We start from the raw sequence: 23,401 nt of genomic DNA on the forward strand, positions 1-23,401 counted from the left end.
GCAGAATCGCAGGGCTGGCATAAGCGCTGGTGCCGCCCGGTGTAACAATATTTTTGGACACCTACCAAATGACCTCCCCATATTCCCTCGCCATCACTCTCCAAAAGTGACCCTCATCTCTCCATCGCCCCCTCTCACATGTATTTCATTTATTTAATAGTGCCTCTCATACCAGTGTAAGGTGTCAGAGCACTTTACATCACAAATAGAGACAATGAATCATATGTGTGTGAATTAGTGTATTAAAAATGTTACATAATGCAAAGGTCACTACAAGGTGTAGGATTCAAATGTCATCCATACTGGTAGGCATTTTTTTAGTGCTTGGTCTGGAGAAGCACACACTCAGGATTCAAAACTTAGGGCAGTGGTTAGGTTTGGCTTTACTACTAATTATTTATTTCTACCCAAACAAACCATTTTTAGCAACATTAGGAAAGTGAAATACTGGGAAAACCAAATTTTCCTACCTATTTCATTCGGTTTGCATGCAGATCTTTGATGGCGGTTCATTGCTTACTGTGCTATATTACGATTGAACTGCAAGTTAAAAAAAGATCTCTGTGACAAAAGCAGTAACCCACTGAGCTACCCACATAAAATACTGTTCTGTGATCTTCATGGGACACGTTCTTTGCAGCAGGCATGTCAACCATCTATGCTACTTTAGATGAGTCAAAACTGCTACTAGAAAAAACTCCGATCTCTCTACAGCAAGTACATTAATCACCAGACTTATCCAGAGGTGCTTGGGAAAGAAACACCAGGATAGGAGGGAGGTGCCTCTCTCAGCACCAAACACAGCTTTCTTAAGACAGCTAGGTTAGAGAAGTTTAAAATGCACATGACTGGCTGGCCATCGCAAGACAGCCGGTCTAAAAGACGTGCACGCTTTAAACTGAAGTGCACAGATCCCTGCTGCCACTCAGCAGCAATGGCCCACCCTGTCCTGATGCTCAGTTCACGATGGGAGGATGGAAAACAAAATGGAAATAAATTAACTTTATTACCATTTTATTTTTCATCCCTGGGGGGCATTTTGGCCGGTGGGGTGTCCTAATTGAGGAGCCGCTCCTGGAGCTAGTATAACATTTTAATTGTTGTCTGAAAACTGCAGGATATAAAAGGAACTCTGCAGTGGGTGCTTTTAAACCCATAACAATTTTCAAAACGCAGTTTTCCCCCAGCTCAGTGATAAACTGGCCCCTAGTAACAAAACCGGTCCTCAGGAACAAACAGGGGCATAGCTTCAGGGGGGTGTTTTGGGTGTCACACTCCCCCCTGATAAATGTATTCTCTAGTAAATAGTTGGGTGCAGGTGCTTTCCGTTGGGTATGGTGAGGTGTTTCTAAGATTTTACTAAGCACGCACAGTCAAAAACACGCATGCGCACACACACAAAAACGCACGCACACACACACACACACACACACACACACATACTCCCTCTCTCTCTCTCCTCTCCGTTTTGAATTTCCTAAAACTGTTAGTTATTTCACAACATATTGAATTTTTAGTAACCCTAACAATCCACATTGTTCTCCCTATACCCCGGCCCCTTAAGACATCTCATGGCCTGAATTTCAAGATAATGAATTCTACCATGATATGCCAGCGTCATTGTTGGGCAGTATGAAGTTCACCCCCCACCCCAATATTACTGACCAAGCAAAGCCCCTGAGAACAAAAGTGGGCCCCAACCCTTCCAGCCTCTCGGGGAAACGCCAGTTGCCGGTACATCCAGCCTGGCCTTCACTGTGGACTGTCTAGCTGTGTCTGACTTCCTGAGGTCCAAAATGGCAGCAGTTAACATTCATTGTGCCATAAAAATCAAATAATCCGGAGAGGATGTGAGAAAGAGGTGTGCAAGTACAGAAACACTGTTTTATTTACAAACAGCTTACATGTAGGGATCCAAAAGTATACTCAATACTCACCAACAGGAACCTATATTTTAGTAGGGCCAATGCTACACTTAAGGCACTGCAGATAGATGCCTTATGGTGCCACCACAAATAGGCACAAGAGGTCCCCAAACTGCAACCCTGTCCATAAAAAATCATTTTGCTTCAGAACAAGGGGCACTCAAGTGTCATTATCTGAACCCTTACACGGGAGGTGTTTGAAACACTCAGCCGCGGTTCCAACTGGATACCACAAGGTCCTGCAGGGAGGAGCAGAAGGAATGTATGGGAGGCAATCATCAGGGCAGCACATCTACATTTCTGCCCTGTAGCTTTACACACTGAGATCTAAATCTGTCATACATTTTTATCGTGCATGTATATGTGTAAGGCATAGCACCCATGGGTTTCTTGGTGCCCAGTAAAAGATGTTTATTGTTACTAAGCTCAAAAGGATTAGTTTTAACAACCCTGGTAGGATGAAAGAAAGAGCAGGTCTGCCTGGATTCGAACCTGTGACGATGGAATCAAACATGGACTCCTGCAGTGGATACAGTAGTCCACAGAAGTGTCAGATGTAACTTTTCATTGCAGTTCAAGAAAATCATAATTGGAAAAAGCGTCTGCATGCATCCAAAAATTGTATATTGACTGCTGGCTAATGAACCAGCCCTTCCTGTTGTTCAGTTCACTGAGTCGCTGAGGTTGTCTCTTTTTTTCTGCAGCTGCTGCACTGCAGTGCTACACATGTGATGCTATCACACCCAGCAGCGATTGCAACTTTGTGAAGAACTGCTCAGAACAAGCGACATTTTGCAAGACTACGGTGTATGCAGCAGAGATGGGTAAGAGTGATTATTGTATGAAAAGATATTAAAATCATGTGCTATTTACACTAGTCTCAGATTAAATGGAGACTCATCTGATGACACGGATTTCAAAGAAGAGCTAAACTGCACTTTAGCATGATCAATGTTTGTTGTGGTCACCACAAAACGTCTTAAGAGGTCTACTCCTATTTGCTCTTTGCAGTATCATAATGAAACTTGATACACCCTAGCTAACTCCATTAGGAGATACAGAAACTGAAAGTAACCACTGTGGCCAGTATCTCTCCATGAAAGTAATCACAAGGCAATCCCCCAGAAATGGGGACCTGCTGCACCCAATTACAAGGTCCTTTCATGCAGGATTTCTCTCATTTCTGGGCGTTTAACATTGATATTTATTATCTGCTCTGGGCAGGTGGTAAAGGAAGCTTTGTCTTCTCTAGTTGTGTTGCTGGAGAGCACCGGCGGGGCCAGGTTATGCTTCTGCTTCAGTCTGAAGCCGCTTCTCTTTTCAGCCTATGGTTTTACCTGGTGCAGATGCAGACCTGTTAAAACTAGGTCTGGTTTTGCCTGAGACTGTATCACCCTGGGAATATCGCTTTGAGCAATTCTCTAGACCTGTGATTATACAAACTGTTAGAAATTGGTGTCTCTAGTTGGCTGTGGTATGCAACCTGGCCAAGTAGGGACCCTTCCTTCTAGTCAGGGTAAAAGTTCCACACCCAAGATAACCCTTGCTCGCCCCCTCAGGCGCATGGCGCAAGCAGCAAGACTTATCTCAGAGGCAATGTGAAAAATATTTGTACATAACACACACTTAGTAACACAGTAAAACACTGCAAATGGACACCACACCAGTTTAGAAAAATAAACAATATTTATCTGAACTAAACAAGACCAAAATGACAAACATCCAACATACATAACTCAAAATATAACTTTGAAAAGGTTTAAGCAATTCTGTCCATAGAACTCTCTGGATGAGTTGATTTTAGCACAAAGTACCTTTGATGCGCCAAAAAAACCAAGATAAAAAACAGCTGCTAAGGAGGAAAGCATCAGAAAACTCAGTAATGCGCCGGCTCTTGAGTCCCAGGGGAAAGGATGCGTCAGTTCTGCTGTACGCAGGAGAAGTGTTGCATCGATTCCAGACTGCGAGAAGAAGCGGTGAGTCGATTTTCAGAGGTGATTCCTTTCTGGGGGCTAATTGTTGGAAACTTTGGCGCACAGGTGCGATGCGTGGAAATCTGGACACGTTGGAAGTCAATACGGTGGCGGCCAGACAGGCGCTGCGTCAATTCTTTCAGCTGTGGACCAGTGATATGTCAATTCTTTCAGCCACTCAGGAAGGTCTGGTTTGGAGCCAGAGCCGAGGTTTTGAATGTCAGAGACATGGTGCGCTGGACTCAGGCTGCGGCGGTTGTTTGGGCTGCAAACAGGTGCTCCGTCAATTGTTTCAGCCGCACTGTGGTGATGCGTTGGTTTTTCAGCCGCACACACCAAGCTTGCAGCAGGAAAAACAGCACTGAAAGGACGATGCATGGATTTTTAAGTCCAGAAACAGCAGAACCACCTCCAAGAGCCGAGAACTGGAATTGTCACCACATGGCAGGTCAAAACTTCAGGGATTCTGCAGGTGAAGTCCCTGAGACTTCTTAACAGGAGGCAAGCACACACAAGCCCTTGGAGAGTCTTCTCAAGCAGGATACCAAAGCAAAATGTAGTCTTTGTCCTCTCCTAGACAGAAGCAGCCACTGTGGGGTTATATGCCCATACTTCAAAGGAAATCCTTTCTTGTCCAAGAGATCCCGCCTTGGCTCCAGACACACTACAGGAGGCTGAGACAGCATTGTGCGAGGCCAGGCACAGCCCTATTCAGGTATCAGTGACAACTCAATCAATCAATCAAATAATTTGTAAAGCGCACTACGTACCCGGTAGGGTTTCAAGGCGCTGGGTGGGGGGAGGGGTTGTGCTGTTACTGGTCGAAGAGCCAGGTCTTGAGTTGTCTCCTGAAAGATAGCAAGTCTTCGGTTAGTCGCAGGTCCTCCCACAACCCTAGCTCATGAAGCTCATGAAGGCCCATCAGCCTGGGATGGGCCATCAGGGTATGCAGGGCAGACCTCAGCTCTCTTTGTGTGACTGTCTAGAGTGACTGCACAAACAACCCAGCTACCAGTCTAAACCAGATGTTGGTTCCACAGGCAGGCAGAGGCAAAGGATGGTAAAGCAAGAAAATACTCACTTTCTAAAAGTGGCAGTTTGAAACGCACAATTTCAAAACCAACTTCTCTAAAGATGTGTTTTTAAATCCTGAATTCAGGAACCCAAACTCCAAATCTTCATCTTTTCCCAATTGTAAGATGTTACGAGGCAACTCCAATTATAACCTATGGGAGGAATATTCCTTACAATAGTTAAACATGAAATGGGCAGTATTTTACTATCATGACATATAAAACACACCAGTACATTTCCTCTCTTTCACATATACTGCACCCTGCCCGCTGGGGTACCTTGGGCTACCTCAGGGGTTCCCCTTTCATGTAGTAAAAGTGAAGGTTTAGGCATGGCAAGTGTGTGCACTTGCCAGGTCGACATGGCAGTTTGTATCTGTACTGGCAGACACTGGCAGGCCTGAGACATGTTTACAGTGATACTCATGTGGGTGGCACAACCAGTGCTGCAGGCCTACTAGTAGCATTTGATTTACATGGTTTGGGGTCTCACAGTGCACTTTACTGGAGACTTACCAGGAAAACAAATATGCCAATCATGGATAATCAATCATTTTTTTTTTGTGAAACATTTTTTTATTGTTTTCATAGCATCAACTCAATACAAGCCCCGCTACCTCCCCCTTCAAAAGGAATACTTGACATACATTGTTGCCATCCAGTATCCAGGAGAATAGTCATCCATCACATGCGCGTCCCCCCCCTCCCTCCCCACCCCATGTCAGTGTGCCCCCCTCTGCCTTCCCCTCTCCTGGTGTGCCCCTCCCCTACAATAAATCATGCACGGGTGCTCAACCTCTTCTAGGGAACCAAGGCTTTCCCTCATGCCTAGCTACGTTCATGCTTCCAGTGCTCGCCACTGCTCCCCTCCTACTCCCCGTTCAACGCCTCCTCCTGCCTGTCAGATGTGTCCCCCGCTCCCCCGGTGTCAGACATCAGCCCCTGAAGTTCCACCACCAGCGCCTCAATCATAATCACAATTTTTGCAGGGAGCACTTGCACTTTATCAAGTGTTGACTAGTGTTTTTATTAGGTCTGACGTTAGCCAAGACCTTTTGATTTTACTAAAATGTAGCTTTCAGCCACCTCTCTTCATTTACTGGTCTGTTGTTGTGCCCTTTTTATAAATTCCATAGTTGACATAAATTTAGATGCACCATCTAAATACTTTGATTCTGTGATACCCCCAAACCATCGACTGATGGAAGATGAAAGATTTAAAATATGCACTACAATGTAAATCTTGCAGTACAACTCAAAGGTTACTTACATCAGTTGCTTGCACAAAGTAGCTGGATGATCAAACAGTCATAGCTCATACAAGCTAACTTAGAATTCACCGTGGAGCAGGAAGGGATGCTGGCTAGGGGAAGCACCATAGTGGTGGAAGCCACCCATAGGTCAACAGAGCATAATTAATAAAAAAATAAGTGTCAGGGCCCTCTTCATGAGGCAACAGTAGCATGAACCACACATTGCACCTCCCTGCACTGCCAGTGGCAGTGCCAACACAATTACTAATCATCACACTCCTACAAGTGTGACAGTTCAGCCTATTCCAGGCCCCCAAATCTACAAGAATGGCTTGGACATTGAATTCATTAACGACTGTTGTTGTGCTCAACTTTAAATTGGACAGACAGTGCCACCAAGACTGTTACAAGCCTGGTGTTGGCAAGGAAGTGTCGGTGCCGGGCACCGGAACCCACCGGCTCAAATTAAGGACTGCCTGCCAAGTGACTGCTGCAAGGCTGTACACCGCACGCCTGAAAGGAATGAGGTAGCACAGGAAGCTTGGATTCCTCACACCAGCCACACCCGCTGTAAAGTGCGGAGACGTGGGGAACAGCAGCCAATAGAGAGACTGGACTCCATTGGGAGCTGGAGTGCCATACATGGGAGACAATGTGAACGTGCTTCTCACTGCCACCTACAAAAGAGCGTCACAGGGAGCAGGACAGAGACGCATTGGGCTGCAGGGCTCGGCTGTAGGGGGTATTTGCAATGAAAGGATGAGTGAGGGGTGGAGAAAGGTAAATAGTGGAGCATTAAGGATGAATCTTTGAAACTGAAAGTGCCTGATCATGAATGCAACGCACGTTGCAGTATCGTATCTAAAGACTGTGAAACCAACATGGTCTTCTGTGTGGGGAAAAAACAAGAATAGAAGGGAAAGTCATCCAATCAGGAGTTAGGATTTGAAATAGACATGCAAGTCATTCAATCATCAATCATTAAATATTAAAATATCTACTGTTTTCAAGAAATAAACATATCGGGCCCGATTCACAGAACTAACTTAAGACAAAATCCTAAACTTACTACCATTTTGGTATTCACAGAAGGCACTTACTCATTTTGGTATTCACAGAAGGCACTTACTCATTTCGGTATTCACAGAAGTAAGGAGCCCTAACTTTAGGACTCCTAAATGCCTTCTGTGAATACCGAAAGTCTTAAAGTTAGGATTTTTCTCAGTTTAGGAGTAGTAAAGTTAGGACTCGGGTCTCCCAATCCCCTGACATTCCAAGAAATAGCGGTGAGCAGTCCCCCCCCACCTGGCTCAGTGTGTGTGGCGTGCCCTAGGTCCTTGGACACGGGAACCCCAGGTCACTAAATCCACCCGGCGGCTGTCCCAGACATGCAGCCAGATAGTAAGGGCGGCATACTGTGCTATATCAACAAATATGCGTGCAATGCTCATGCTGAAAAAAAACAACAAACTTGTAACGAATCCCTGAGAACCCACCCACCCTCCCACTCCGACATCCCAATCATGCCGGGCATCTTCCCCACCCCTCACAAACCTACAATGTTTTGTCATTCACTCATTGAGGAACACCCAAGTGGGGGACACCAGGGGTCCAGACCCGCCATCCCACTCCCCCGATATCGCACCCACTATCCCCCGGAGCCTAGACCCAGTAGAGAAACACGGGAGGGGGAGGTTGGTGCCAGGGCGCAGTCAAGTTAAAACATCGTCAAGGAACCATCAAAAAATAAGGGAGGGCAAGGACTGATAGGTGGTAGCTCCACCATAACGGCGAGCGCACAGAGTCACATATGGAGCAGCAATTTAACTTCACAGAAAAACAGGCAGAGGCAAAACAAGTGTACATCAAAAGAGTAACATAAGCGGAGCTTAACGGCAGCTGGAGATCCCCAGTCAGTCAAGGGCAGAAGTGGGTGATCGGGATCTCGCACTCCCCGAAGGGAGTGAGCCAGTTCAGTAGATCTTTTGTGGTCTTTCAGAAACAGTTCAACTTGGGCAGGATCCTGAAATATGTGGGGCTTGCCATGATGGACAACCCGTAGCCGGGCCGGGTATAACATGGAGTATTGAAGTCCATGTTGATGCAGTCGTTTCTTGACCTGTCCAAATTTGCGACGTGCATCTTGTACAGATTGTGTAAAGTCTGGAAAGAAGGAGAGCGTGGTATTTTCGAAGAGGACTGGTTGTTTTTCTCTGGCGAGTCGTAGAAGGGTGTCCCGATCCCTGTAATTCAAAAAACGGATGACTATAGGTCTTGGGGGCGCTCCGGGCACGGGGCAAGGGCCCAAAGTGCGGTGAGCCCGTTCCACCACCAGCTGGGGAGAGAAGGCGTCCGCGCCGAAAAGGTCGGAGAGAAGCTTCTCGATGAAAAGTTCCATCTTGCCCACAGAGGTAGTCTCTGCCAGACCAATAAGGCGTACATTGTTTCGGTGCGATCTCGCCTCTAAATCCTCATTTTTGTCAGCGATTACCTTCAGCAATCGCTCCATCTGCGATACCTTGGACGTGGTGGCCGTTGCGCCATCTTCCAACCCGGAGACCCGCTGTTCCGCCTCCTTAAACCGCTCCTCGTGCTGGTCCAGTCTATGCACCACTGAGTCCAGGCGGCGCGACATGCCATCGATCTTGGCGTCAATGGAGGTGAGGCTGGTCTGCATGTTCAGGAGGAGCGCTTTCCAATCCACCTCTTCTGTGCCGCCTCCCGCAGAATCACCGTCTCCCGGCGGAAGGGCGTGGGATTTTTTGGTTGGAGCCTCGAATGGAAGCCGGGATTGTTTGGCGTGTTTGGCATCCGTCTTCCCCATAGTGTCGGTCGGCCCCCCGGCCTCGGAGCCCGATCCCCAATACGGAGCAGCCCCACCAAGATAGTTAGGGCCTGGACGTGTATGGCAGGGAGAGAGCCGCCTGTACCCTGGTTACCACCGACAGCGACCCGCCTGCGAAGCCTGCGAAGCCTGTGAAGTTGGTAAGTCGGAGGGCCCACAGACATCCACCATGCGTCAGAGGCAGTAGTTCTTGCCAGGCGAAGGGCCATGAGCCCAGGGGGCAGTCTCAATCAGGCGCCTCCTGCACTGATAGTATCGCGGAGAGCCAGGACAAGTAGCGGAGTCCTCGTGTCGTGCCCTGTGGGGGGGGGGCATCAACAGAAGAGATAACGCACCCCCCGCCGCACCCAGGGCAGTCCGGAGCTAGATGGGGCACTCCTCGCCAGCCCCGCAAGGCATGCTCCGGCCCACGATGGTAGCCCCGCAGCTCCGCGTCCCCCTCCGAGCCTCAGCTCACCCTCGCCTTACCGGTGTGTCTGGAGGTCGGCGATGGGCAGGGGGAAGCCACCGCAGGAGCGTCCGGCGCCGGTATCTGCTCTCAGCCTCGGCCGCGCTCTGCGGCCTAGCGCGCCCGTCAGATCCCCGCTGCAGCGTGTGCGCGGCAGCCGGCCTCCTCGCATCAGCCGAGCAGTCACAGCGGCCGCGGGGGATGTCGGCGGTCTTTGCTGGCGAACCACCGGCCAGAATGTTCTCTAAGTCGGTGAAACTGTTCCGCGTCCACTGCCCATCAAGTAGGGCTGGTCAGAGTCGTGTCCCTCAGACGTAGGATGGGCTAATGGAGATTCAAAGCGCCCGGCGGGCGAGAGCCTCACGGATGTGCGGCCATGTTGGTCTGGCGCCCTCTAGCGCCCCCTAGGCAATAGCTTGTTGACAGGGATGAATACATGTCTCATTGCTCTCCCCATCACTATTTCATGAGGACTCAAACCTGTATTCCTATCTGGAATAGATCTAATAGTCATGAGTACCAGAGGCAAGACATCAGGCCATTTCAATCCTGTGGCCAAACAAATTTTTCCCGATCTGTTTTTAATGGTGCCATTTACTTGTTCCACCACACCAGAAGCCTCTGGGCGATAGGCACAATGCAGTTTCTGCTGTACATTCAATGCTTCACAAATTAATTTCATGATTTAATTATGGAAATGTTTTCCTCTATCTGACTCTATCGTGACTGGAAAACCAAATCTGGGAATGAACTCTCTCAATAGTAGTTTTGCTACTGTAATTCCATCACTTCTTCTTGTTGGGTATGCTTCCACCCATCGAGAAAACAGACAAACTATCACTAGGACATACCTCAACCTATTGCAGGGGGGCATTTCAATGAAGTCAATCTGCATTCTTGTGAAAGGCCCTCCTTCTTGTCCTATCGTTCCTAGACTTACCACTGTTTTTCTTCCGGGATTGTATTGCTGACATATAAGGCATCTCTGACAAAGACTCTCGGCTACAAGTCTGAATTTTGCATTATACCATGTCTGTTTGAAAAGTCTGATCATAGCATCTCTCCCTACATGTGCTTGTCCATGATACATCCGTGCCATGGTAGAAACCATGCTATCAGGCATGACTGGTCTTCCATCTCTATAAACCCACACATGATCTGTCTCGCGTGGTGCACATCCTGCTTTTACCCACTGTCTCATTTCCTCATCTTCTACCTCTTCTTGCAACTGTCTCACTTCTTCCCATGTATTCACAGTGTTAGTAAACATCAAGGGACATGAATTCATCTCTTTTTCTCTACCCCGATTTACAGAGTTCTGATTTCGTGCACAATACTGAGACATGTCTTTGGCAAACTGATTCCCCGCTGAAATGTTCTCAGCAGACTTTGAATGTGCAGCACATTTCACGACTGCTAACTGCTTAGGCAGCTGTATCACCTCAAGCAATTTTTCAACCACTTCAGCATTCCTTATAGGAGTTCCACTCGATGTCAAGAACCCTCTTTGGGACCATATTTGCCCAAAGTCATGCACAACACCAAAGCCATACTGACTATCGGTGATCACAGTCACTCTCACATTCTTTCCCAACTTGCATGTTCGAGCTAATGCAAAAAGTTCCGCAACCTGGGCTGATCTTAATCCTTTCAGACAAGATGCTTCCAGTACAGCTGCTACCGTACATACTGCATATGCTGCACTCAAAATTCCCTCATCCGTTCTCAGGCATGATCCATCCACAAACATCACATAGTCACTTTCTGTCAAAGGTACATCTTTTATATCAGGACGTGGCTTGGTACAAAAATCAAGTGCTTCCAAACAGTCATGATCCACATCATCTCTGACTTCCACATTCTCAGCATCAGGTAACAATGTTGAAGGGTTCACATTCAGACATCTCACAAGGCTCATATTTGTTGCACCTAATATGACTTTCTCATATTTTGTTAGACGACTGTGTGTCATAAACTGAGTGCGGCTCCTAGTTAAAAGGATTGCCACATCATGAGGTACAAACACTCTCACAGGGTATCCCATCACAATTCCTTCACTCTGTTCCAAACTCTTACACGTGGCTGCTACAGCTTTCAAACAACCATGCAATGCCACAGCTACAGGATCTAGTATAGCTGAAAAATATGCAATTGGTCTTCTCAGTTTTCAGGGCTTCTGTATTAATACTGAAAGTGCACATCCATTTCTTTCGCTGCAGTAGAGTTCAAACTCTTTCTCATAGTCAGGCATGCTAAGAGTTGGTGCTTCACACACACCATCTCTCAATTGTTTAAAAGCCTTCAACTCTTCTTTATTTAACTCAATGGGGTCTTTTACATCACTTTTTGTTGTTAGGCGCAATAACGGTTTTGCAATCAATGAGAAATTACTTATCCACTGGCGGCAATATCCAACCATTCCAAGAAACATCCTCACTTCTCTCTGAGTCATTGGGGCTCTCATTCCTTTCATTATTCTGATTCTTTCTGCAGTCACTTTTCTTAGCCCCTTTTCAATTTTATGGCCTAGATATTGTACTTCCTTCTGACAAAATTTTAATTTTTATGGGGATACTTTAAGTCCTCCATCTGCCAAATGATTCAGCAGTGCAACAGTATCCACTACACAAGCTTCTCGTGTTCTCGATGCCCCAAGCAGGTCATCGATATATTGGACTAGCACTGAACTTTCTGGCATTTTTAAATCTTCTAGGGACTTTTTCAGGATCTGATTAAAATCGAGGGACTCTCTGAATACCCCTGTGGGATTCGGCACCATGCCAAAGTACTTTCGCCAAACCGGCTGTCAGGGTGCAAAGGAATGGAAAAGAAAGCATGACACAAATCAATCACTGTATACCATTCTGCATCATGAGGAATCTGATATAAAATCACAGATGGATTTGGTACAATGGGACAGAATGCTACAACAATCTTATTTACTTTTCTCAGGTCTTGTACTATCCTGAAAGTTCTGTTAGGCTTTTTCAGTCCCATAATTGGTGAATTACATGGACTGCTCATTATTTCCCTCAAAATACCTTGTTCAATCATCCTGTCTATTATAAGGGTTACTCCTGCAATTATCTCAGGTGTCAATTTGTATTGTGGGATATTTGGGTAATTTACTCCTTCTTTTACCGAAATGTTTACAGGATCTACATTTTTCATTAATCCCACATCTTCTCCTGTGAAATCTCATACCTCCGTTTTCACTGTTTTCTTCAATTCTTGAGGCAATCCCTCAGGATCAAATACAGTAAATGCCTCAGTGATTTCAGGTTCCATATTAGCTATAGTCATTTTGTACAGTACATCCTCATCAGGAGTCTCAAAGGCTATTCCATCAGGAGTACAGAAAATTGTGCAGTTCATTTTGCACAGTAAATCTCTCCCTAACAAATTTACAGGGCTTGAATCGCACACGACAAAACAGTGCATTTCGGAAAATTTCCCTAATTTAACTTTAACTGGTTCAGTAAGATACGTCTTTATCTGTCTGTTGGATACTCCAACTACTTGGATTGTTTCATCCGAGAGAGGAAGATTTTTAACATCAGCTGACCTAACAGTTGAACGAGTAGCACCAGTATCTACTAGGAAAGTAATGTTTTCGTCATTTATCTTTCCATCCACAAAAGGACCTGTCTGGTCTACTTCTAGAGTTGCGCCAAGTACGCACTCTTCTTCCTCCCATCGGCACCGTCAATAGCTTTCTTCTGACTCACTCTCATCACGTTGTAGCCAATACAGCGAAACAGCACTAGCGCGCGGCAGCTTTGTTACCTGTTCTTCTTTGTAGAATCCTGTCTCATTACTGTATTTCTGAGGATTTACACTCTGTGGAAAAGGCAGTTTTGGCACCTGACACTGTTGGGCAACAACCTGCTGCTGTCGCTGCGGTTGACATCTCACCTCATTCTGCAAATGTGGATTCAATGATGCAATATCACCATTAGTACTTGGGGGAAATTTACACTCGGTTCTCCAATGCCCTATTCTTCCGCAATTATGACATGGCCACTTCTTTTTGGCTTCTTCTATACTAATCTGTCCTTTCCCTTTCCCAATATTGGGCTTTTGTTTCATGTTCGTACCATTTGCTTGTTCAATCAGTTGGGCTTCCTGTCTTTCTGCCACTTTTACTTGAGCCCACATAGCTTTTTCTTTTAATTTACGCTGCTTGGCTTCAATCTCGTCACTAAAATATTTTGCATGTCTTGGTACTTCATCTATCTTTTAATTTTGCCAATCTACTGTATGCTGCTAAATCATTTCACTTACTTCAGGATGCAACCCATACACAAATCGATATACAAAATGACTCAAATCTTTTTCGCTCAAATTTTCATCACCACTGCATTGTTTAAAAGCTAACAACAATCTCTCGTAGTAGGCATGTACAGACTCTTTTACTTCCTGGTGAGTTCTATCAATTTTTACCCAATCAGTTTCTTTAGGGGGCACTTTATTTTTCAGAAAAGTAACTACCTGTTCATATTTGCTCATTACTTCTGGATCAGGAGCACTTGTTTTTGGATCTCTAGGGTATTCTTGAGTAGGCCAACCTATTGTAATTTTACACTCTGCCCATAGGTCTCCTGGCACAATTATGTCAAATAAACTATTCAAATCAATCCATAGTACTTTTGATAATTTTACAAACCTGTCTACCTGCCTGTACCATTCAACGGGCTTCTCGCGCAAACGAGGAAAGTCATTGGTGAATGATAGAATGTCCTGTCTGGTCCAGGGGACATGCACATAGCCTCCGCCTGGAATCTCCCTCATGGGACATTCAGTTAATAACCTTTTCTTTTTCTCTTACTGGGAAAGCTGCAAATGTTTTATCTGTTGCATCGTCTCGTTTCTGAAACCACCTACTTTTCCACTTATCTACATCGCCCCATTTTCTCAGCAAAGCAATTAAATCTTTCATTTGTGTCATTCTTCCTACTGTATTCAATTTCTCAATGTCTTTCTCGGCAAAATCTACTCTGTATGGTTTTTGCATCGATTTAATTTTTTCAAATTCGATACCCATCTCACTTGCCACTTCTTCCAATCTTTCATGTAAATTTCTTGCTCGCCAGGTTATACTTTTACATAAAAACAATAGCTCTTCATCCTGATATGCTTTTAATTTTTCTGTGGGGATAGTCCCTACAATTAATTCTTCTAAAACAATTTTTAATTTTGCCACATCTAAAGGTTGGGGTTCTGCATCTTTTTGCTGTAAGCTTCTTAACCATTCGCTTAATTCATCAGAAGTGGGACCTACAGGAATTGTTTCACTTCTCGGTGATCCTGGTACTGACGCTGTCGTCATTAATGCTTTATTTGCTAGGCTCTGATTCATTGTCAAATAGGTGTACTTAACCCAGAAGTTCCTGTTACTGGTTTCCATTGATTCTCTCCTTAGTCTCTTTTTCCTGATTCAGCTTGCTTATTACTCTTCTAAGGAATCGTCAGACAATGCTCACTATCCTTCTGCTTATCAAAAATAGGCATTACGGTTCCTAGTGTTACAGGAACAGTTACAGCTTCCATATTCTTAGTCAATTCTCTAATCTTTTCAGTTAACTCTAAAGTGGTTCTGGCTAATTCAGCTGAGTTTTCATTTGTCATTTTACCAGGTTGTATTTTTTCTGTCTCCATAAAAGGATTATTTCTCCCTACCTTGGGTGGCATTGACTCAAATTTAATAATTTGTGGTGACTCTTTTACTGGGGCACTTGGTGCCAATAACGTAGAATTGGGTTGATACGGGGTGGATTTTTATAAAACATGTCCTCCAATACATCATCCTCCGACTCATGCACACCATACTTGTAACCTTCTGATCCTGTATTATTTCTCTTTTCTGTACATTTTCTACTACTGGTTTCTTCAACATTTCTCATAGGGAACATCCCATCAGTCCTATTTGCACTTCCCCATCTACTCATTCTATCATCATGATTCTCTTGTCCGCAGGGTCTACCAAACATGTAGCATACATCTCATCCTCCCTATTCTGTCAATGATTCGAACTGCATGGGTCTAGGTCTCGGTTCTAATCTCATCATTCTTTCTCTCAAATTCCTTACTAACGCTAAATTAAATGAACAATGTTCTGGAAATGCTAAAACTCCATCATCTTCTGCATACTTTACCCAACTGTCCAACCCAATAAATGTATGATACCAATATTTTCCAACCATGAAGGATGCAGGCGATTTCAGTGGAGGAAGCAACTGTCCCTCTCTTGTCACAATCGGTTTGTCCTTTTTAAACAAGCTCTTAATTTTTCCAAACCAGGAATTTTTCTCTTTTTCTGGTGGATCGTAATACATCATTTTCTCTTCTTAGTTATCGCTAGATTTCTCTTACGACTATTCTGTTGTCTTAACCAATCGTAGCGCGATTCACACTAACACACCAATCCGGAGCGTCTATGTCACTTTTGCAACTCTCCAATCTCAGCGTGACTCACACTAACGCACCAATCCGGAGCGTCTTCGTCACCCTGTTACTTCTCCACTCCTAGCGGGGCGCACACTAACGCACCAATCCTGTGCGTCTATGCCACCCTACAGCGGACCAATCCCAGCGCGGTCTTTCTGACATCAGCTTTTCTTGCTACTCCTGCTTCTGCTGACCCCTCCTTTACAAAATTTGTCGGCAAACTTTCTTTTACACTTCTTTTTACTCGAAATCTGTTAGTAACGACATAAAAACGCCACCATTATCTCTTTCGCTAACAAAAGAATAGTTATTGACCTTTTTCACAAGAATTCCATCTTTCCCGAGAACAGCACTTATCTCTGCTCTACTTCAGAATTATAACATTCGTCGATAAAGTAGCACTTCCCTCTACCTTACCCTTCTAGCAAGCATTAGCTAACCGTTTCTCTAGATATAAAACACCTGTTGGAGACGCACTGCTCCTGAGAATTAAGACCAGAGTTTCACAATTAAGCCGAATGCTATTTCAATTACACACATTCATTCGGAAAATGTAGTTCATTCACACAGAATCCTGTCTTTCCCGCGAGCACTTCCCTCTACTTTATCCTTCTAGCAAGCTTAGGAAGCACCTATTACCTTTCCAGTGATAAGCGTAATCAGAGTTCACGTGGACTCCTGTTACTTAAGACCAAAATTTCACAGGTGGCCTTTGCTACCCATGCACCTCTTTCACACAGAAATGTCCCTAACGATAACACATGGCGATGATACAAAATCGAACCCAGACAATGTGTCGTGCAACTTCAATCGTCACACATTTTCCCCATTTTCCCCGTGTACCTACAGGGCAACAAACAATTCACCATGTGACTTCACTTGCCACAGGCCATCCGACTTCCTACATCCCAGAAGTCTTCAAAAACCACATAGAACGCAACGCGACTCAACACAGAATGTTAGTACATAAATCAATACTCATCCAAACATCCGCAATCAATAATCAGTAATCAAAAATCAAAAATCAATAAGCAATAATCACCAAACTAGCCAATAACAACCATCATTCTGCTACCAGAAAAACTGATCCAGTGCAAAACTGGGGTGGGGACAAATTTACAAATCCTCCCTGCGTCGCAGACCCGCTGTCACGCTAAATCATTCACTCACGCATTCATTGGTGGGGCCCATAACAGCAACACTCATACGTTACACTTCATGAGTCTACACACAGGAGGGATGATGCGCTGGACATGTGGGGGAGTACCTTATTACCTATAGGGGTGAAAAGTTAATTTACAGAATATTCATTAGCATCACCACCTATAGAATCCTAACCTTAACATCAAGACACTCCACCACTTGGTCGACGGACCAATTAGTTGGACTGGTTGATGGTGATTTAGAACCAGCTAAAACACATTTAAGACTCAGAATCCTCTACTCTCTTCATTGAAAAACCACAAACTCGTAATTTCTGTTTAATTAAATATTTGTTTATCTAAATATATTGGTTGCAATTAATATTAGCATTTAGGTCAATCAAAGTTTAGAATTTTAATAAATCAGCACAAATCACAGGACATTTTATATTTACCTATTCTTGCTATCAGCTTTTTTCTAATTCAATTGGCTCTGCATAAATAAAATTTAGCTGTTCGATTGTCCAAATAAAGCAGGCCAAAGCTCAAAGTCTGGAAAGTTCTTTGCTTAGCACGTTACAGTCCCAAAGATCTCCGAAGGAACAGAAATTGTGCAAGCATCAGTCATCGCCTGTGGGGTCGGTAAGGGTGTGCGGTCATCAATCGAGCTCCGTTCTAAACTCCTCCCTATTCTACTGCCCTTTTTATAATGAATTTGGGATAACATGATACATTCTTGTACCAATACTAGGATCCGATTGGTTCATTTGATGAGTATTTGTTATATTTTCCGATTTTCCCACTGCTTGGGGTCTCACGGATTTTGCTGGTTCATTTCCTCCGTGTAAGACATCTTTATGCAACATTGTTGTTGCTTGCTTGTATATGTCCATTGTACGATTAAACCAGTTTCTACTGACTGAAGTTTGGCAGTCCTCCACGTTCCTATCCTTGACCAGGAACACTGTGCTTGGGGTAGAGGTTGCCTGGAGGTCTACAGAGCCACCCGAGTCTGCGCAGTAGGCATCGCGGTAACGAGACGGTGGCCACTTCCGAACTCCATTTCGTACGCCATATTTTGGTAGGCCCAAATGTCAACTTAAGCAAAACAAACACAAAAGAATAATTTATAGACGGAAATGAAGATACCAATGTTATAGCCTCACTAATCCCTTTATGTATTAGTATTTTCCTAGCTTTTCAGCAACATTTAAAGCAATAAAACTCACCCTTCAGTCCTCCACGGGAATGCAAACATCACAAAAGCGACATAAATCATGCGATACTCTATTACCACACGTACTATTATTAATATGTGTACCACAGTTAGTTATTAAGGTTATTCTGCCATGCAAATAGCAAAAAGTCCCATGTGTAATTGGCGTTTACAAAAGGGTTCAAATAGTTGGTTAGTATAACACAGCACACAGTTAATTCAAGTTATTATATTAATCGGTTAAGTGATTAATATTTTCATGCAAAATAGAGGAGGTATACAACATTTTGCTTTACCTGCTCCATTACAAGCCTCACTCACCTCACCAACAAGCATCCTTAGAAGGCCGCCCATGAGGTTCAACCCACTGTATAGCAAGCACCTCTCCTCTTCATCCATGCTAACTAGATCCTTATGAAAACAGAAGTAGCCCTGGAAAAGACCACATTCGGTACCCCGCCTCCAAAAAAAACCCTCCAGCTGGAACGACACACAAATGAACCCTTCTAATGAGTCCTATTCTAAGGCGTTTTCACCCTCCCACCTAGGTATTGCTGTGAATTTTCCTAATGTCATCAATAGAGGTGAGCGAGCCTCTTAAAGCAGGAGCCAATCTCAACAGTACAGACCGGGCTGTGGCTGAGCTCGAAGTCTTCTTGGACCCTCAATCCCAAAAAGACCTGAGCTTTAATGTGGCTTTTGTCTGCCACACACATACTCTATCATCACAGCCAATAACAAAAAACTAAAAAAATTCATAAACCTTTTTTGTTGAAACGAAGGGAAAGAGGTAGCCGTCTAGTGGGTGAGTTGTATAATCTGAAGCCACAGAACTAATGTGTGATCCTAGGCAAATGTTTTATAGAGGCTCCTGATATATAATTCCAGGATGTGAACAGTACAAAAATAAATTTTGTATTAAGGTGAAACACTTCTGCAAGTCAAAGAAATGTATTTTTAATTTTAAAAAGATCTTTATAATTTCATATGAATTTTGCATTATTTAAATGCCAACTACTTTCACAGCTCACCTTTTGTTTGACCTCTTAGAGGCAAGCCAGACCCTGGGCTCAGTTCTCCATGTTGATCTGCTGGCTTTCCCGCCTACAGTGTGAGCCTACCATTTCCAGAGTATTTATTGCTGTGTGCTGAAAAAAAGCAGAACAGTCTGAAACCTGTGAATTTTGGTTGGTTTATACCTATGAATGCAATTGCTTTAGTCACATGCAAATAGCCTACGTTGCTTTTGAAAGTGCTTATGTGTGTATATTAACTACTCAGGATTAACCTAGCACACATTAACGTTTACCAGGCATGCAAGAAGTCATGGCATCAAAATCCTTCAATCCAAGGAAACAATTTAACACCGCTTTAACTGCTGTATTACTGGGGTGTTCATCTTTTAAGTCACATTCCCACGAGATGCACGAATGAGTGAGCCATAGTTAAAGTACTATTTTCTTGTAAACAGTGATGGGACTGCTTCAGAGTGCAAATAAATACCCTAGAATGATCCCGGACACTTTCCCTACTTGCGATACATCAATACCACAGGTAGTATCCCATGATGCTTTGCAGATCACGCCATCTAGTCAGCCCACCTCCTCTTCGGTAACTTCCATTAGGTAGCAATGCTCCCAAACTTTGGCTAGATGACCTTGATTTCCAGGCTTGCTCCGATGAGAAAGTACAACAGTTCTCCATTATCAGTATCACCACTTAATATATCCTCTTCTCCCTAAGCCTAACTCCTAAAACAAAGACATTATTCTAACTAACAAGGATGAATCTTCTGCCTGTAACAGAAACATGAGAAAGAACAAATCCAACGTGCACATGAAATTCAACTATTAAATCTAATGCAAGATCTTCCAGGGAAAATGCATTGCAGGCCTACAGAAATCAGCCAACATAAGAGAAAAGCACACATGCCTCACAAAATTAAATACAATGAACACTTTGACTGAGTACTTCTAAATTAACATGTTACATAAAATGCCATATACGTAAATAATTGTCAACAACATACATGATTTCTGCGCAGTAATGTTTTCAGCTAAACATATGTGAATTCAATGTCAATCTTTGCCAGTTTACATAAAAATATACCTAACACCCCACAATTGGGCTACATCACATGCGTTGGTAGTTCTGCTTCAGAATAAACATTTACTTAATCCTTTTAAGCCTGAGCATTATCGCCTGATCTCTTTGTTGTCTTTCTATGCTAAAACTATGGAGAGGCATGTTAAGAAACAGCTGTCAAATATTTTGAATTTTATCCACTGGTCTCAATCGGGCTTCTGCCCATCCTAAAGTGCAGAATCAAACGTACTGTTAGCTATTGAAACTGTGTGTTCCATTTTAGATCTCGGAGGATCTGCAGCAGCGATTATGTTAGAGCTTAGTGCAGCTTTCAACACATTTTCCTACAAGATAAATGATTGCAGGAATGTGGTATTGGCAATGAGGCTCTATGCTGTGTTGCCTCCTGATTACAAGGTAGATGGTTTCTAGTACCCTTCAAACAGTTTCAATCTAAGGTATTTGCCTAGCAACAAGAAGTTCCTCAGGGGCCCTCACTAGTCCTACTCTAGTTAATGTTTTTGTCCGGCCACTAGCTGATGTCTTTGAAGGGTTTGGTTTTTCCATAATTTCCTACACGAACGATATAGTTAATTATCGCTCTATCTGATAGTGTTAGCATGACTGCCCCCTTACTTAAACTATATCTTATGGAAGTTGCAAAATGGATAGATTACAATTGGATAAAACTGAATAGGGATAAGGCTGAGGTCTTGATTTTATGCAACCAAACTAATATTTGGTCACCCATCTGGTGGTTATCTTGTGCGGACCCTCTGCCCCATGCAAAGCATAACATTCAAAACCTAGACATCTGCGTAGATCAAAAGCTTACATTTGATGACAAAGTAAATTCTCTAGCAAGCAAATGAGTGGGAATTTTAAGGGCTCATAAAAAGATATTGGGGCTTTAACCCTTTTCAGACCAGAAAACCGTAATTCAAGCATTGGCCATCTGTCGCCTAGACTATTGTAATGTAGTCTATTTAGGTCTCTCTCAAATGAAAGTCAACTGACTACAGAGAATTCAAAATTCAGCAGCAGTGTTGCTAATAAATATCCCTAGACACGCTTCCATCAGGGTTGGTCTGAGAGACCTGAATTGGTTGTTAATTAGGAAGCGAAAACCAGCTCAAAGCCATATGCTATTGTCATAGGGCTTTGTTGATTTTGGGCCTAACCTATCGTCAATCTTTAATCAAACCCTGCACTTCTGTTAGGGATTTGAGGTCATGCAGCACCAGGTTAGCGCAGACCTCTAAGGACCACAAAACCAGAATAGAGTTCAGCTTCTTGACATATCTTGCGCCTAGATTTGGAAGAGTTTGCCTGTAAATCTTCGGCAAACACTCTTGGAAGCCTCCTTTAAGAATCAGTTAAAAACCTGTCTTTTTAGTTAAGTTTAATTGGTTTGTACCTTTATTGTGCAGCACCTCTCAGTACATTGAGTAATTCTAGTGCTAGGATGCTTCTTTTGAAGTAGCCATCTGCTCTGTTAGTCAGCTTATTATTATTAATATTATTAAACGATTTTTTTCACCAACAAAAATTTAGGGATTGGAGGGGTAAGGTTAAATATACGAGTATTGTTAGAGCTAAAGTTATTGTTGCCCTAAGGGCATGTGTGAGCGCCACATGGCACTTTCAAAAATTCACTTTTGTGCATTTTTCAACGGAATCGCAAATTACCATCTCTTCGAAAATCTCGGTAATTTGCGATCCCTTAATGCAAAGTCGCAATCTCAGATTGCTTCTTGCATTGCATTTGAGGGGTCGCAAATTGTGATTCCTTAATTGCATTTGCAATTTAGGTAATCACAAAATTTGCGATTACCTAAATTGAGAAACTGCCTGTGGGTAGATGCATCCCAAATGCAAAAATACCGGTCGCAAAGGGGCAGATTCTGCGAACCTGCCCCTTTGCTTTTTCATGGTTTTTACAATTATTTATTGTTGGGGAAACTGCAGGGCTCTCGACCATTTAACAAAAAAATGGCAACAGGCCTCAAAAAGAACATATCGTGATAGTAGTCTCTATCAGTAAAGGAAATTACTTTGTATGTGGATGTTCTCCTTGCAAAATTCCAGAATGCAGTTACTCATAGTAAAGTCAGCCAATGGCTGAAGCAGACTGACCCATTGCCCTATGCTGTATGCTGTAGTGTGTGGTAGAAAAATGTCAATGACACAATAACCGGCCAATAGATGAAGAGAGCTGGCTGAACATCCCTATAAGTAAGTATGTTGTGCTTATAATTTTAGTAAAATGAAACAGTCTTGGTTAATGCCAGACGAAAAAGAATTGTATTGATTTGTTTTTTTCAAAACAGACTCTGAAATTGAAAATTTCAACACACCATAAAAGAGCCAATAAAGGGTAGTCGCAAATGTATTTTCAACACTGAAATAACCCCCCTTCCCCGGTTTAACAGCAGAACAAATTTTTGAAAATATGCAGTCTTTAAAATCTCACTCCATGAAGCAAAAGTTAAAGTTTAGAAAACAGATGCGAAAGCAAACTGTCAAAAAGTTTAACCTAAATTCTTGACTTTAATTAAAAGTTCCCAAATGCCTAGGGAATGCTTCATGGACATCAGGCAATAGGCTCCACAAATCCTTCAGTTCCACAGCCGGACACTGAGTTGCCAGGTTTTTGTTGTTGTGGACTTTCATGAGTGCTCGGCTCCTCTGTTATTTGGTCCTTTGGCACAGTGGAAGAAGATCTATAGCAGACTGTCTCCTTCTAGATAGACCTAGAGCCTCTTAACCTTGGGCACCAACAAGACACCTACTTCCTTGTCCTCAGAGAGTGTCTTTAGGTCAAGAATATGAGGTTCAGGAGAAACACTGGAATCTGCTACCCCATAACGCTTATACAGACAGATACCTATTCTTCCTCACTTGTCTTTTTTCTGTCTCCCAGAAGCTCTCTGATTTGAGAATGGCAGAGCTGTTTTTATAATATTAACCCTATAGCAAATGACAAAATTCCCT

At 43.5% G+C, this 23,401-nt stretch overlaps 1 protein-coding gene across 5 annotated transcripts in view; it reads left to right on the top strand.

The window, feature by feature from the left end:
- The window catches only part of LOC146830605 (ly6/PLAUR domain-containing protein 2-like), a 254,480-nt gene that overhangs the window by 206,225 nt on the left and 24,854 nt on the right, over positions 1–23,401 (top strand). For all 5 annotated transcript variants that reach the window (XM_085604796.1, XM_085604797.1, XM_085604793.1 and 2 more), the window contains exon 2: positions 2,630–2,749. In XM_085604796.1, the coding sequence (XP_085460922.1) occupies positions 2,630–2,749 (120 nt within the window). The remainder of the gene's footprint in view (positions 1–2,629; positions 2,750–23,401) is intronic.

This window comes from Triturus cristatus, chromosome 5_1 (genome assembly GCF_964204655.1).
Source record: "Triturus cristatus chromosome 5_1, aTriCri1.1, whole genome shotgun sequence".
Lineage (NCBI taxonomy): Eukaryota > Metazoa > Chordata > Amphibia > Caudata > Salamandridae > Triturus > Triturus cristatus.